This window comes from Balaenoptera borealis (assembly GCF_965194805.1).
Source record: "Balaenoptera borealis genome assembly, chromosome: 7".
Taxonomy (NCBI): domain Eukaryota; kingdom Metazoa; phylum Chordata; class Mammalia; order Artiodactyla; family Balaenopteridae; genus Balaenoptera; species Balaenoptera borealis.
This window is the reverse complement of record NC_138864.1, coordinates 25,071,773-25,089,549: the sequence shown is the minus strand read 5'-3', so window position 1 is coordinate 25,089,549 and position 17,777 is coordinate 25,071,773. Positions and strand designations below refer to the sequence as shown.

At 42.6% G+C, this 17,777-nt stretch overlaps 1 protein-coding gene across 7 annotated transcripts in view; it reads left to right on the top strand.

The window, feature by feature from the left end:
• Positions 1-17,777, top strand: part of MAGI2 (membrane associated guanylate kinase, WW and PDZ domain containing 2) — a 1,331,631-nt gene that overhangs the window by 1,258,473 nt on the left and 55,381 nt on the right. For all 7 annotated transcript variants that reach the window (XM_082399315.1, XM_082399314.1, XM_082399312.1 and 4 more), the window contains one exon: positions 10,995-11,133. In XM_082399315.1, coding sequence (XP_082255441.1) covers positions 10,995-11,133 — 139 coding nt within the window. The remainder of the gene's footprint in view (positions 1-10,994; positions 11,134-17,777) is intronic.

The following is a 17,777-nucleotide window of genomic DNA, read 5'->3' as shown; positions in this document are numbered from 1 at the left end:
AGCCGGCCAGATTAAACCCAAGAGAGTGGCAGGGGTGAGCTGCAAGGTTGGGGGCACAAGATCCCGGACGATCTTCACATGGTGTCGAGGAGTCTGGATGCTGTTCAAGAAGTTGGGAGGAGGAGCGTAGGTGTTTGAAGAGGAGAGAGACCAAAGCAGAGGCGAGCTTCAAAACATGATTATGGCAGCCATATGGACCAAAAGAGGGAGAAGAGAGGAGTGGTGAGTGGGAAATGGAAGCAAGAGAAATGGGAAATGACAGACTGGAGACAGAGTGGGAGTAGGATTGATGGGTCCTGGAGGCTGACCAGATGCAAAGGCAACTCTGAAATCTTTAGCAATTTTAAAAAGCACATTCAACTCAGTAACCCTGATGCCACTTCTCTTTCTATAACAGTATCTTAAGAGACTATCTGTATAAAAATGAAGTATTAAAACAAATAGGGACTTCCCCGGCGGTCCAGTGGTTAGGACTCTGCACTCCCAATGCAGGGGGCCCAGGTTCCGTCCCTGGTCAGGGAACTAGATCCCACATGCCACAACTAAGAGCCCTCATGCCTCAACTAAAAGATCCCACATGCAGCAGTGAAGGTCCCGTGTGCCGCAACTAAAACCCAGAGCAGTCAAATAAATAAATAAATATATTTTTAAAAAATGGTCCACATCCCAAAAAAAAAACCTTAAAAATAAATAAATAAATAAAGGCTTCCAAAAATAGCTTCTCCAGTACGGGCAAGGTTATCACCACCTGATTTTTATGTCTTGTTCTTATTTTCTTAATTAAAGCCTTCGTCTTAGTTCATTCAGGCTGCTATAACAAAATACCACTGACTGAGTGGCTTATAAACAACAGAAATTGATTTCTCATAGTCCTGGAGGCCAGAAGTCCAAGATCAAGGCACCAGCAGATTTGATGTCTTATGAGGGCCCACTTCCTGGTCCTGTGTCATCACAAGGTGGAAGGGACAAGGGAGCTCTCTGGTCTCTTTTCATAAGGGCACTAATCCCATTCATGAAGGCTCTGCCCTTTTGGCCTAATCACCTCCCAAAGGCCCTGCCTCCAAATAGCATCTCCTGGGAGGTTAGGATCTCAAATGTGTATTTGGGGGGCCGGGATACAAACATTCAGACCACAGCAGCCTTCATATGTCATACTCATTCATTGTTTTAAAATCTGTGCCCATCCCACCTCAGTGTTGGTGCTTCTTTTGTTCTGCTTTCCCTCAGATCCATTCTCTTTCCTCCTCTCCCTATTCTGTATCCTTGGGGACTGATCGCTATGTCTGCATCACCCACACTCTCTTGCCCCCTGGTTTCCTGTTGGGTTAGGCTGATGAGAAGCTCTAGTGGGAGGTCAGAGGGCAGGAAGAGAGAAAAGTGTGTTCGTTTTCTATTCCTGCTATAACAAATTACCACAAACTTAGTGGCTTAAAACAGCACAAATTTATTATCTTACAGTTCTAGAGGTCATAATTCCAAGTCAGTTTCAGTGGGTTAAAATCAAATTGTCTTACCAGCAGGTCTAGTTCCTTCTGTAGGATCTAGGCGAGAATCCGTTTCCCTGCCTTTTCCAGCTCCTGGAGCCACCTACATTCCTTGGCTTGTGGCCCCTTCCTCCATCTTCAATGCCATCAGCGGAGCATCTTCCCTCACGTCTGACCTCTGTCCTGAAATCTCTCTCTCAGACTTTGACCCTTGTGATTATATTGTGCCCACTCAGAGAAGCAGGAGAACCTTCCCATCTCAAGATCCTTAACTTACACCTGCAAAGTCCCTTTTGCCATGTAAGGTAACATATTCACAGATTCCAGGGCCTAGATGTGAATGTCTTTTGGGGGGACGTGATTCTGTCTGCCACAGAGAGGTTGGCACATTTCTGATCCCTTTTGCTCCCTGCCTCAGTGCTCTGGGCCAGCAGTGCTCCTTCCTTGACAACTACAGCTCCAGTCAGGTGGCCCGTCTTTCACGGTTCGAGCTCTCACTAGGTCCCTGTTACTTTCTATCCTCCCCCGGGGTCTTCCAGACCAGAGATGGTAATGGCATCTGCCATACTTATTTAGTGCCTCAACAGCCCTCTTTGGTTGTCTTAACCCTGCCCACACCTCTGAAATAGTCCCACCATTAAATTATCTTCAAAATCCCAGCTGACTGATACATCCATCTGGGTATACCTTTCACTCTAATTCACACTGTTAACATCAGGTCTGGAACTGATGTGTGTGCGCACACACACACACACACACACACAAAGTAAATGCAAAGGCAATTTGCAAGTAGGTCAGCTTCAGGAAAACAAGGAGTGGTTATCATGTGCCTATATAGCAGTCATCGCACAAAGACCAACGCTTGCATCTGGAAAATAAATCTATCTGATTGGATAAGTATGCAGAATAATAATCCCTCATTTTCTCTCAATTACATCCAGGGAAGGAAAATCACAGCCTACATCGGTCCACAATGGAAACTTTTCTTTTTGATTTGCTTTTGTTTATTTTTCAATCAACTAGGGAAACTGACTTCATGACCTAACGTAAGCAATTTCTGAGCAAATGAATAAGCCACTAGCTGAGCTGCGAATGATAGCTTTCTATTCTTGCTCAAGCGGATGATTTTAAGATATTTCTCCAGTCTCCTCTTCTTGCCTGAGCAGTCAAACCAACATATGAAAATGGAATGGTTGTGCTTATTTTTCCCTTCATAGGAAATATTTTGCTTCAACCAGCTTGTCTTTAAAATCTTCTTTGTATTTCTGTCTGTTGCCACACTTGCAGTTATCTCTCTGTCCTGGTTTAGGGTTTGGATTATCTGCCCAGCATTCAAGGAGGTTCTTTTTCTAAGAACTATTTATCAAAATCATAGAATTAAAAAACAGCATTAACACCCTATAAGAATTCCTAAAAGGCAGCACTTTTGGGGACTTTAACCTCTCAGTGATATTTTCAGAAAATTGTTTGCCTTATTTCTCCATTAAATACATTTTCAGCAGCTCGGTGGCTTCTCTCCTAGATTCATTGTGAAGAACTTACCACTGTGTTTCATTTTTTTCTCTCTTCTACCATTATGATGACAATGGTGGTGATAATGATAACTACTACAATTAATAATAAAAGATTATATTTGTATAATACAGAGTTTACAAGGCACTTACGTACACTTTATATTATTTGATCATGGTCAAATCTGGTTGACATATACCATGAAACCAAATTTAAAACTTTTTACACATTTTGCTTAAATTTGGTTTAAACAATAAGGAACATAGAGTCAAAACACAGATTCTGAAAGCTCCTTCTTTCAATTGTTCATCCATCCTTTGAACAAATCTGTATGGGTATTTCCCATGTGACTGAGTCCCTTCCTTTGGAGGGCTTACAGCATTGTGATAGGCAAAGGTCAATAAAGTTGTCCCTTGTTATCTATGGAGGTTGGTCCCAGGATCCCCACAGATACCAAAATACAAGGATGCTCAAGTCCCTTATATAAAATGGCATAGCATTTACATATAAACGACTTATATATAATGTATTTGCAAATATTTTGCATATAAAATATGTTCTCATAATACATGATCATACTTTAAGGCATCTCTAGAGTACTCATAATACCTAATACAGTATAAATGCTATGTAAGTAGTTATAAATACAATATAAATGTTATGTAAATAGTTGCCAGGCATGTCAAATTCAAGTTTTGGTTTTTGGAACTTCCTGGAATTTTAAAAAATATTTTTCATCTATGGTTGGTTGAATCCGTGGGTTCAAAACCTGTGGAAATGGAGGGCCAACTTTTAAAGAAATGCTGAGGAAAGGCACCCAACCCAGGACTGATGGGGGATCATAGAAGGCTTCCTGGATGCAGGCATACCTGAGCTTTGCCCTAAGGGATGAGAAGGATGTAGTTATTTGAATGAGGAAAGGCAGAGTCTAGACAAAGGGAACAGCATCTGCAAAGACACAGAAAGAGAACTGCTCCACCCAGAAAGCATTCCTAGAGCAGGGAATGGGGGACCTGAGGAAGGTCACATCAACACCAATTAAAAGCCCGGGAAGAGTGAGATTTAGAAAAAAAGCAATCTAATAAAATTCCCTGTATGAGATTAGTGTTAGTAATATTTGACAAAGAAAAAGGAAAGTTTTGGTGATAAAGATACCAAATTATAATTTAGAGTTGACTTCCACAATTGGGCTACTACATTATCTTGAAATTTCAGATATATTTCCATGTTTTAATTTAGAGGATTTTAAAGGTAAGAATGAGAAATGGAAACTCTTGAACGAAGAGTGCCCCCTGAATCTCCACCACAGTGGCCCCCTGACTTGAGTGAGCACCCAAGGCACCACCCCTGCCCAAGTCAGAGACGGAACATTTTTTGAGCTGTGACTAAATCTTTTCTAAAGGGAAAAGATTTCCCTACCCACATCAAGGCATAAGCCCTCAGAACTCTGCAGCGGCCCATAACTTCTTGTTCCCCTTCCGTTCCCCTCACCTCCATGACCCTTCCAAGCAGGTATGTGCTCGGGTATAACCTTGATTAAGGACTTTTCTGGAAATCCACCAGGGCTCTTTCACACTTCTCTTTGGATGAAGTTTCTTAAGAGATGTTGGGGTGTTTTCTTTTTAAGTGATTACTGTCTAGAACATAGCATAGAGTCTCAGACAGAGCTCAACATATAAATTAATTGAGGCAAATAAAATCCACATAGTTTCAGTGCTCTCAAATCTGAATTTCAATTTCCAGTGGGGTTAGAAGTTCTCTCTGGAAAAGCCTGCTGACTTGATGGGCTTCTGTGCCTTGCTGAGGCAATCGTGCACAGCAGTTTGTAACCGGAGCCAGGTCCTATAATAGGCACTTGGATGCCATCTAATTTAATCACCAGTCTCACGGAAGACATGGGAAGGTGAACCAAAGCACTCAGTGTAACCCCTTGGAAAAGAATTTTACTGTAATAGTTATTAAATAATATCTAACGAAGGTTAATTGTGAAAACAGCCATGATATATTAACGGTCATTATCGAGTTGAAAATCAGCCTGTCCTTTGCTCCAGGGGGGCCATTATGGCCCAGGTGTCCTTTTGTCAGAGCACCCAGTGATGATACCTGTGGCAGGCAGAAGCGAAGACTCTAATTCTGATTCTGTTTTTCTGATTTTATTCGAACTCAGCCTCCCTTCGTCTTTCTCTCGATCCTTTAGCATTTGTTTCCCATAACAATAACATACCTGTCTCTAACAATTTGTGTAGGTCACCTTTACTGAAACTTCATTTGGTCTCCTGGAAGTACTGTTGAAATTGTTATGGTTTGGCTGCAAGTGCCTAAGGCAGTATTTCAAGAAAGCTTTACGGTATATGCTAAGGTGCACAAAAGCTGAACTTTCATGAAAACGAAGACGGTCACTATAACTGAAAAGCAATGCTAACATTCATTTACTCAACCGTGATTAACCGAGGGCCTACTTGTCAGGAATTGTGACAGGTATAGATGACACAAAGGCAGTAGGTGCATTGCTTGCTCGTGAGGGGTCTAGAGTCAGCGGGCGAAACCAGCCTGTAAGGAAAGAATTATGACAAAGCTAACCTGTGACCTCGGACCATTAGCCACACAAATGGTCCACAGCTAAGTCTCTCATGAAACACAGACTAGAGACATCGATCATTGTGTTGGCATAAAATTCTAAAGGAGCGCAATTCCTCACACCTAGTCATAATCTAGGATCACTTCAGTCATGTATAATCATGTGAAATAGGTTCTTGTGGTGTGAGAGCAATTAGCTGATTGCAACCAGCCGGGCATGTTTGTGGAGACATCCAAGCAATCCTTGAGCAGAAACTACCACGACTTGGGGCTGAAGTAAGTCCAGGATTAATATAGTCCATATAAAGATTTAGTTGAGCCAAACCAAATACTTTCTATATGACTTTACTACAAAAATGCATACAGTATAGAGTTCAATTTTTTTTTTCTTACAACTTGAACTATTAACTGCTAAGAAATACTGAAACTTTTGGGAATTCCCTGGCCGTCCAGTGGTTAGGACTTGGCGCTTTCACTGCCGGGGTCCCCGGCTTGATCCCTGGTCAGGGAACTAAGATCCCACATGCCGCGTGGCGTGGCCAAAAATATATATATATATACTGAAACTTTTAATTTTACCTGCCTTGGCTTTCCAATAAGAAGAGAGGTTTTGGGCTCCCCTGGTGCCGCAGTGGTTAAGAATCTGCCTGCCAATGCAGGGGACACGGGTTCGAGCCCTGGTCCGGGAAGATCCCACATGCTGCGGAGCAACTAAGCCTGTGTGCCACAACTACTGAGCCCATGTGCTGCAACTACTGAAGCCCATGCACCTAGAGCCCGTGCTCTGCAACAAGAGAAGCCACTGCAATGAGAAGCCCGTGCACTGCAACGAAGAGGAGTCCCCGCTCGCCGCAACTAGAGAAAGCCGGTGCGCAGCAACAAAGACCCAACGCAGCCAAAAATAAATAAATAAATTAATTAAATAAATTAAAAAAAAAAAAAGAAGAGAGGTTTTACCTGCAGGGCCTCAAGCAAGTTCGAGGATTTGGTAATAGTTTTGTTAAAGAAAAATCTGCCAAGATGTGAATAGAAATGAGTAGAAATGCAGAACTTGTTAGACTGGGCCAAGAAATGGCGGTCTTCTCTCACTCCGCCTTGCCCCTGAGACACTGCTGTAAGGTTGTCAGTTTCCCCAAGGGGACCACAGATAAAAGCATTTCTTCCACAGGAAAAAAAAAAAGAATGCCTAGGATTCATCTTATGTCCTTTGGTTAGTTTCCTACATGTGACATCTCCTTGATCCACACAAAACAAACACACACATTCCTGAATTACCTCTACCTGGTTTGGGTGTGTCTGTCTGTCTGTCTGTGTGTCTTTCTCTTCCTCTCCCCCATCTCTCTCTCAATTCTAACTTGAACTTGATACTTTAAAAATTCTCTAAGAACAAGTGGAGGAGATCTTTAAAGTTTCATTTTAGTAATGCAGCTCAATAGAAAATAGCTCCACGGTGTGTGGGAAAAGAAGACTACATCAGAGTCACAACCGGTCTTTTTCTTCATCCCTGAACGGGACGCACATTTGCCACTGTCACTGCGGTTGTTCTATCAAATTAACTGCCCCCCTCCAAACAGTTCACTGCAGTGTAGGAAAGGGACACTTCAAATGGCTGCAGCTGGGCAGCTGTATGGAGGTCAGAAGGTAAAGAGAACCTCTTCTCCCTCTGACAAACCCGTCTTATTCATCGGATGCTAAGAGGGTGAAAGTGAAAGGAATCACATCCCAAATTTATTTACGGAGCTCCCTGTAAAATGACTCTATATAAGGCTGATATTGGAATGAAACTGGAAAGTAAACCTTTTTACCATTTATGTCATTTCACAAGGAGAGATGGGAGTCTTGAGTCTGGGCCTGGACCAAGTTTGTTACCACTGACACTAGATCCAAATGAGTTGATCCACTTTTGCCATCTGCCCAGAACACCTGTAAGGTTCAGATCTATGACCGTGGCAGCATTTCCATCTCATTGCCTGACCAGCGTCCCACCTCAAAATTTTTTTTTCTGAATTTGGTAAGATTTTGAACTGTTCCCAAACTTCCATTGCTCCCAGTGAGGCAGGAAGACCGTCTCCACTGGCACCCTGGAATGGACAGGGGCTTGGGAGAGACTGAAAGTCTTAGACAAGGGACTAAGGACCCTCGATTCAGCCAGCATCAGAGTTGTTTTCTTCTCCTTCCGAGGGGACCTCACACGGAAACCTGCCAAGCCAAGAGGTCAGCTCAGGCTCCCAGGAACTCAATAAAAATAACAGCCCTAACTCTTCCCGGAGCCCAATCCTGAAAATCCCACACCAGAGACGTCAGCCCAGCCCCCGTGCAGCCCCTGAACCCCTCTGCTTCTCAACCTCCCACACAATCTCCCCACCCACCATTTCTCTCTCCCCGGCTAATTTTTTCTCCCTTAATTCTCATGGCTCTTAGTAGGGAAAAGGGAAAATAACAAACAGACAAGAGAATGAAAACATCAGATTTTCTAAGTGTGACTGTTTCTATCACACCACAAGATTCCTTTCACCTTCCACAGGGTTCTTGTTGAAATGTCAGTCTTGAAACAGAAGTGTCCTCAGGCAGTGCTGTCTGTCAGGGTTTGAGTTTGGGGTCAAGAGTGCTTATAACCCATTCCTGCATAGTTCTCAAGATGAGCCATGTGGAAATGCTTCATTCATTCACTCACAAATAGGTACAGTGCACCCCATACAAGATACACAGTCAAATGGGGCCTAGTCACTGCCCTCATGTGTCCCATGATTTTCTTCCCCACAGTCTCCCAGTTTCTCACCTGGATAAACAATGTGACAGCCTCACAACTTCAGCTCCCTTCCTCAGTCTCCCACTTTCTCTCCAATCCACCCTTCACACTGTCTCAGGGAGATTCCTAAACACCACTCTGCTTCCCTGGTCAACTTACCCCTTGTTCAAAGTTTTCAGTGCTTTGCTGTCAAATCTCAGGGTCTTGGCATATGCCGTCCTCTCTACTTAGAATGCTTTTCCTCCTCCTTCACCAGGGGCACTCCTACTGATACTTCAAAACTCAGTTGAGATGTCACCACCTCCAGGAAGCTCTCTCTGACTACCAGCCCCACTCTTCTAAGTTAGATGCCCCTCCCTTCTCTTCCCTTAGCACTTTGTGAATACCTCTGTCAGAGCAAAGAGATATCGAATAGTAATTGTCTTATTTACCCACTTTCTCTAACTAGACTGAGAACATGTTGTAAATAGAAGCTATACCATTTATCTCTCTTTATCTGATCTCCCCAGTAGACTGCCTAGCACATAATCAGTGCTCAGAAATTGTTTGATGAGTGAAGAAGCTCAAAGTTGAGGAGGGAAGACTGAGAAGCATAATTGTGTAATGCGGTGTCATAGATAACATAGCGGGGTGCAGCAATGACTGAGCAGAGGGATTGCACACTTCTGCCCGAGGAGAAGACAGGGTCTAGGAAGCCATCCCAGGGGAAAAGAGCTTGGGCTGGCCTTGAGGAAGATTGGGAGAGCACCAGGCCTATAGGAAGGAGAAGGCAAGAGAACAACGGCACATGGAAGGCCCTACCTGCCTCAGTCAGCATGATGCAGCTGGGGAGATCTCCCTTAGAAGAATGATACTGGTGACAATGTGAAGACATTGGTGGGAGAGTATTGGAATAATCCAGGTAAAGACCTGAATTGAGCTAGGAGCTCAGCAGGACCCCCAGGTTTCTGGCCTGGGTAAATAAATGGCGGTGCTATCACCCAGGATTAGGAATTGAGAGGACAAACTAATTTGGGAGAAAGAAACACCCGGTCTGCTGGTGTTGAGCTGGAGTGGCCTTCCGGACATCGAGGTGAAGATGTTTAGTAATCATTCAGGTATGTGAGTCTGAAGAGAGTAGCTGGGAATGAAGACTCTATTATAACAACTTCATCGGAACTTTTGTTTTTATCTCTACAATTTGATACTGTGCCTTGAGGTTTCAGTGAGGACTGCTGGGAGAGGGATAATTGGTCCCTCTTCTGCTACTGGCTTGGATATGTGGCCTCAGGCTAGCTGCTGGACCTCAGGCTGTGCCCGTTGCCTCCTGGGAAAGGTGACAGTTAGGGAGACCTGAAGAAAAATGGTGCAAACATTGGCCCTACAACTAATTAATTTAGTCTTGTCTTTTGTGATTCTTCTATGGAATGTGGAGTTCGTAACAGTGAGGCCAACCTCTTCCACTGCCTTAAAATGGTACCTTCCAAAGGCCACCGAGTACACAAAGGGGGAAGTCTTTACCTTCATTACATTGGGATCCTTGCCCCTTAGGGAGTCCTTTTTAGGTGGAGATGTCACTTCCTTGCTACAGTAAACTTGTGTTTGTTTTGCCCCCGCCCCCCTTTGGGGGAAGGGGCTTATTTTAATGCCCTTTTGCCATTGTGACAGCAACTTTTTGTTCCTGTTCTTGCCCAGCCTGAAGCATCAACCTAGATATTGCTCCCCTGTAGGGAGTTTATTTGTAATTCTGTCTGCATTATGGAGTTTAGGCTGAGATCTGCTTTGTTTCAGGAACTCAACTAAAACAGCATTTTTGCAAAGCAACTTACTGTGCTTTTCCTGGCTAATTTGTCTTAAGTGACTTGCACTGAAATCAAACATATTTTAATTCAAAGTTTCCTGGCAGTAATGGTACTGTGGGAGTTACATGAGGTGCTCATGGTTGAACCTCTTTTATTCCAAATATCTATTCACAAAGGCTAAACAGGAACTGCTAATGGAACCCAGGCACTTCCAGCAATTCAAGAGGGATTGGTATTTAACCAGTTTCTGGCAATCAGGTGTGAGCATGGCAAAGATTTAGCAAGGGCATTACTCATGTGTGGAGAATGGAGTCATTTTTAATTCAAAGGACTGTGATAGAAAATTCATCATCAAACCTGAATATCAACCAACCACTGTTTACAAAGACAGCAATAGCATAATAGCACCCAGGAAAGTTTAAATGATGCATAACAAAAATTCTCAGAGAAGCCCCAAAACAAATCATTCCACCCAACACTTTGAATTAGATGCCTGCCTAATGTGTTCAATGAAAAAGCCTTAAAATATTTACTTCTTGATTCAAAGCAAAGATGCCAGCTTACTTTGAACTGCAGTATCAAACATATTCCCTAATTTTTTAAGAAAATCCTAAACAGTTCAACTGTGGCCTCTGCCATACTGGCTAAATATAAGTGACATATCACAACCTCCATGGTCTAATATTTGAGGTTCTATAAAGGTAAATAAAGTTTGGTGGTCAGATTCAGGATGTAGCCAAGGATTAGCCTCTTCTAAGAAGCGGCAGGCTGCAACCAAATTGTTCAGTTGCTCTCTGGAAACTGGTCATCTACGGCTGCTTCTCTAATCTGTTGGAAATGCAACTTGAATAAAACCATCTTTGGCTGACTTGATGTCTCTTTAATTAACAGGTAGGAGATCAGATCATTGAAATCAATGGGGAGAGCACCAGAGACATGACACACGCCAGAGCAATAGAGCTCATCAAATCTGGAGGAAGAAGAGTCAGGCTACTGCTGAAGCGTGGGACGGGGCAGGTCCCAGAGTATGGTATGTTTCACGTTTTGATTTACCTTTTTTCTGTTTCTTCTGTGTACTGTAAATGCCTGTGCTTATTTATAAAACTACATCAGTTCCCTAATTCTACCTAAATATATATTTAGTGATCAATAGCTATAGGTATATACACATGTGTATATTTAAGCACAAGGTATATATTTCTGTGAGCTCTTTCTTTTGCTCCCGTATTTAGGTAATGTTGAAAATAGCAAATGTAGGACCTTCAGGGCATCTCTGAGTGTGCTGGGAGTTCTTGCCACATTCCTATATTAGAACTTTTGTAATTTGACTGATAGTCCTCTGTTCATTTGAGTCCACAGTAATTTATCAATTATTTCCTAAAATGGCTCGTGCATCAGACTGTCCCATGAGATGTGTAACCGGGGCCAGGGGACAAGCAAGACCAAATCTTCAAGGTGTGAAGATTAAAACATAAACTTCAGTTCATGCAGTGGTTGCATTGCCTTGGCATTTAGGGATATCCCAAAAATTCACTCCTGTGTTGTATATCTGGATGCTTTTGAGGAAGGCTTTAAAATGCATTTTAATTCATAGGTTTGCCTTCAGAAGTTTTTAATGGTATTATTTCCCAGCAGCACATTTAAGGCGAGGCTGACATCATTACCCTAGCATATCAGAAAGTGCTGCATGGTCTTTACATGAAAAGCAGAGAAACCTGAGCTGGTCTTTAATTAACTACAGGGAGTAACAGAGAGACAGACACAGACAGACAGATATCAGTACAGAGGTAGCGCAGATAATACCTGTCCAGATTAGGGAAATAGGATCTAACTGCTGATCGAATGAGTAGTTCAAATTGTTTGTTGATCTAGATAAATTTGATTTTCATTTTCACCTTTCCATTCCCCAAAATCTAAATAGTACATTTTCCTCTCAAATTATGCTTTCTGCCTAAGTTACCTAATAATTGACTGAACACTTCCTTATTAGCAGGACAGATATAATCCTGCATTCAGTTGAAATATCTGAATTCCACGGCCCTTAAATACTTTGTTTCCAGGGTCTTGAACACACCCAAAGCCTACAGGAGGGGCTGGTAAGCCCTCACATTAAGAGTAGGACACCATTCAGAAATTTCTGTAGGGTTGGCTGTATGCCCAAGGAAATATTTCATAGCTTCCCATCCTTAATACTTGGATCTAATTAAATAATTTTAATTATTAATATTAGCAATAAGCGCAGGCCTGAGCCTGTGTAATGGCACTGGCATTCATCCCTTTGCAAAGAATCTGAACTCTTGAAATAGAATACCTTTTTGCACCCTAGAGCACATAAAGGGATTCAGTAATATGAAACCGACCTGTGAGATTCTATCACTTCTGAAAAAGATCTCCTTTTAAAGGTGTGTTTCACTCCATGACAAGACCTGTTATCTACATCCAGGGATTCTCATAGAGTTAATGCTGTTCTTATTGTTCTAACAAATTAATCTTAAAAATTAACCTGAACAACACGGGTCTCCTGAACTTTCTATTCTTTTTGTAGAATCACTATTTGGTCCCTACTCTGAGCACCCACCACACCTGCTGCCGCTCTGTAGAGAGCAATTAGAATAGTCTGCCAACCAGCGTGGCGTAACTCAGACTGTAATGCATGAGCATGAAGCTGCCTCAAAGCAAAAAAATAAAAACATGTTTTTGAACAGCACCAAAATTCAAGATCATGTCGACATTATCCCATTAATTCTTAATGTCGTCTGAAAATATCTAGTTAAGGTTAAATTCCAAAATTAACCAACACAGAGAGTTTGATAAATATCTGGGCACACTTTTGAGGGACCCATTGTCAATACTCTTAACGCCAGCAGTACTGCAGAACTTCTGAATGTATTCTTCTAAAATGTAACATTAAATCATATACACGGGTAGTGGTAGAGCTTGTCTGCTACTTTTGATGTTAGATTTGACATGGATTTTGACTGTAAAATAATTTTAGAGGTTACGTCACGAAAGAACAAGTTTAAAAGAGTGAAGCAATCTCCTTTAGGGAAGTGAAAGAATAGTCATAAACTAAGTAAACATTAGTTCTTCAGGAAAATCTAAGTCCAAATTATGCATAAGAAACCAAGAAGGTTAGGGATCACATCAGCATTTTTGAGGATGACGCCTCAAATGATATTTCTGGAACCTCACAATGACTAATGAGGCTGTTTCAGGGTCCCCAAGACCACCCCACATTCGGAGATTTGCTTATGAGACTCCTGGGGCACAGAATATGGTTGTGCTCACAGCTCAGCTTTCAGACAGGGATGTAGTAAGGACACCCCTTGGGATCATAAGGCGGAATCGGAGGAATCCACGTGCAGGCTTCCTGATGTTTTCTCTGTCTCCCATGAGAGGCCACCCAGAGAGCTTTCTTCCCGAAGGAACAAGAATGAAGCAGCATATGCACGACCGTGTGGCTTCCTTGCAAGGTCCATGGGAGATTCGGCACCCGAGGTTCCCCCTGGGGGCTGGGCCTGCAGGCACCCTCTGTCTGGCACGTACCCAAGTTCCAGACTCCCAAGAAGGAAAGCAGGTGTTGAGCGTAAACCACATTGTTCGTACAAACAGTTGAGGTACAGTGAGACGCCCTTATCGCTTAAGGAAAGCTATATATTAGCGTAGGGAACGGATCGCCAGTCACGTTCCCAGATGCCAGCCAAAGGCCAGCCTTGCAAGAAGGCCTTTCTAAGTATAGCAGTCCCAAGCCTGCTCTGGGAACTTGTGCGGCACCAGGAGCGAGCCGCGAAGTGGCCACACATTCACAGACTATGCAGATGCCCCCAGTGTATGAGGAGTGCCCGAAGCTAAGCAACATCACGATTCCTCCAGCATCAGTTAAATAGACTCTCTCGTGAAGCACAATTTGGTTATTTTTGTTGTTGCCCAAGATAGGCTAGAGTGTGTTTTAATAAAATTGGCAAGGGGTGCAGGTAACAAAACAACAGCAACAAGAACGATGAACGAAAATCCTTGAGCTTACTAGTAGATGTAACCAAGGATATAATCCGCTTTGTCCATATGCACCCTAATGACAGGAAAACTGATTTTTCTGTCAACTATGAGTATAATCTTGTGTTTGTTTCCTTTGTTTGCCCTTTAAGATCCCAATCTTGGCATAAAATCCAGCCTTAAAAGCTGGTTAAAGGGAGTTATCAGAATCCATAGCAGATGTTACGTTAGGGAAGTGTAGAGGCTTAACACAGCCTGGGCAAGAGTGAACTCTGAAGGTGAAGAGACTGGCAAACAACAGTCTCTGGAGGGGTTTAGGTGATAACCCTCAACCCTCCCTCTGATACCTTCAGAATTCAGAACAGCTTTGAAGCAAGACCCTTATCTGGACTTTTGGACACGTCAGGGAAAAGCTGATCTCAGTCAAGAGAAATACGAAACTCTTGCTCAGAGTCATTAAGGTGATCTGTGACAGAGAGATAAGTGCAGGTACAATGGAAAGAAAAAAATACCCCAGGTAATCTGTCAGATTGTTGACTACACAATTGACGGTGTGAAGCCAAGCGAGCTGAGGAAGGGAATAAATATGCTGCAAATCTGCCATCCATAATTACCGTGAGACTCATCGGCAGACACACCTCGGCCAATTCAGAGGCGAAAATCAGCAAATGCAGCCACGAGCGAGCGTAGTGGCTGCTCACAGGGGCGGCTGGGCAGCTGTGAGGAGGGCGGGGAAATGATAAGGGCTTCGGAGGAGAAGCTGCTTTCATAGTTAAGTCCTTGAAAGAGCAGCTCAGGAGATAGACACTTCAACTCCACTCTTGTCCTCAGGATAAGAATTTGTTGATTATAAACTCAGTGAGAGCTTGGGTTCCCCCTCCCCTGACACACACATCTCAACAACTAGCAGGAAGAAGGAAACTTCACTCCATCATACTGAGGAAAGGATCAAAAGATGATACGGCAGAAGCAGCGGCCTCCTGAATACTGGTTCTTGCTGTTACAATTAAATCTAAAAAGGTTAAGAGAAAAGAAAGCATGCATCCTGGTTCTAAAGCTGCATAGGAGTATATTATGCAGATTCTCACCCTGTCTTGACATACAGGTGTCTTTCATTAGCATTCAGGGACTACAAGGAACATTTTGCTTGATGTACACACTGAGCCACAGAGCCAGGGCCAGGGGAAATAGAGTTGCCGCTGGATGAAAAAAATGTCCTCCACAAGCAGTTCAGACCAGCGCAGAGCCTTGCCCTGGTAATATTTGCTGTTCAAATCTCATCAAAACAAAGAAAACAGAATTATGCTTTCCAGTCTCGGTTGGTGATCTGACCTGTCGATTCTCTTAAGCAACATTACAGGTCTTTATGACAAGAATGCTGAAGTGAGTTTGATTGTAAATGATCTCAGTGGTCTTAGGAGGCCAGGCAGGGTTCCCAGGAGGAAGCAAAATTCTCAGAATACCAGTGGCCCGGGGACAACTAACATCAAATGGCCACATCTCCCTTTGGGGAAAGAACTAGCCGAACCATGAGTTAGACCTCTGCCTGCACTTCCATTTTCAAAGTTAATTGTATCTTTGATAGGTGTTGAGTATTACAGGCCTTTGGTAAATGAAATTGTTGACATTTTATAAGTGTAATGTAACTACATTAAGTAAGAAAAGATCTATTTGAGCCATACTATATATATTCAGACTATAGCTGAAGAAATGAATGGGCTAAATAGTTAAAAGTCTTCCTTTAATCAGTAAATAAAAATGATTTACAATAATATTAGAGCACCAGATTAAGCAGTACCAGTCTCTACTTATATGGCAGTAAGCAGTGTTTGTTTATTCTTCTTTAATAATATGCATTAGCATGTGAATGTTATAAGCCTACCCCTATAATCTTGTTTACAATTACTTGTTCAAATCCTTTCTTCCCTCTGATCATACAAAGGTCAACTCTAGACATTATACTCCTACCACATATTCCATGTAAGGCAGATCCTGTAATTAATATCATTAATTAATATCATTACTATTTCCTCAACGAAAGCAGGATTTTTCTGAGCACCTACTATGTGCAAGGCACTTTGCAGGCACCGAAGGTAAGACACAGTCCTGGCCCTCAGTGAGCTGAAAGTCTAAGAATAAGGATACGTATAGCAATTGATTCTAATAGTGTGGTGACTGATTAAAAGGTCTCAAAGGATCTGCTCTAATGAAAAAATTTTAATGGGTTTTATTAGTTATTCGTGGAATTTAATAAGTACTTCTAGAGTGTTAAGGATCCTTGAAAAGCACTTGGCTTCTTTAATCTGTTAAGCATTTCCTTTGTAATACTTATACTAATAATTTGTACTTTTTCTGAAGAAAAGAAAGGACTTGCTGAGTGTGGGTAAATTTCTGTTTAGACCTAGTCTGAATTATTCTCAATTCCAAATTAGTGAGATAAAACTCTGTTGAGCAAATTTGCTAATCATTGCTCTTCCCCTCCCGTGGATCTCAGCCTGGAGCTCTGTAACCTCACAGCCTGAGGCGTCCGTGGTGCACGGCTCTGTGCCCACCAGACATGGGGAGAGTCTCTGTTGCCTTTGCCTCAGAGACCACGTTTATTGGAACTTTAAGTGGTTCCATAGCCTTTGCACTATTTCACCTGCATTTTTAATAGGGCAAAAGGTGGCTTGCTTCAATAATAAATTCTGAAATTTAATTTCAGCTTCTGACATTCACGGCTGAGTGTATCTTCCTTTTCCAGGAGTGGTTCCACAAATCACTCCAGTTCACCTCCACTGAGCCAGATCAGGGAAGAGGACAGGCATCAGGCAGAACTGTGGCTGTATCATACAGAGAACAGGGCTCTTCCTTGGCTGCAAGGCTCCAGACTGCTCTCTGCAGCATTTAGGGAACCCCAGGAAATTCACTAATCATGAAACTTCCACTAAGTTCCTGTTTCATGGAGTCAGACGCAGGGGGCTTCCTTGAAGGATACACAAGTCTGAAATTCTTTTCCCCACTGCTCAGCCAAAACCTCATTTATTAAAGTGCTTTAAGGATGGGGGTGAAATCCCATTTCTTCACATCATTTTATTGGAAACCCTGGACTATGATGAAATTCCTTCTTTTTGCATATTCTCCCAACACACATTATTCTCTTTCAGGATATATTAAGTGACTCATTTCCCCCAGTCCTCGCTTGTTAGGCATTTAAGACTCTGATAAAATATATTAGACCATGAAGTAACCAAGAAATCAACCAAGAAGATCCCATTTAGCTCTTGAGGTCTGACCTCCTTCAGTTCCCTAACACTTAAATTGTTGGAGGAAATGAGTGAATGAACAGCTACCTTTCCCAGTCCCCACTGAGAAGGGCTCCACATGCATCTTGGAAAACCTAAAAATTCCAACTCCTCCAGTAACTCATGCTGGATAGTTGTATTTAGGTTCTGGTAAGAACTTTCTCTTGCTTTCCCTAACATGAAGCTGAGCTCTCCCAAGAGAGGGCTGCTTCCACAACAGTCCAGGGAGGAGGCAGCCTTCTCAGAGGAAACTCTGCTGAGCTCTGTAAGAGCATTGGAACGGGCCTCAAAGAAGTCACAAATTCCAGAGAATAGTTTTTATATGGAGGGCAAGGGAGGAGAGGCGATCAAGGTTAAAAGAAAGCTTGCATCATGGTTTTAAAGCTGCACACACACA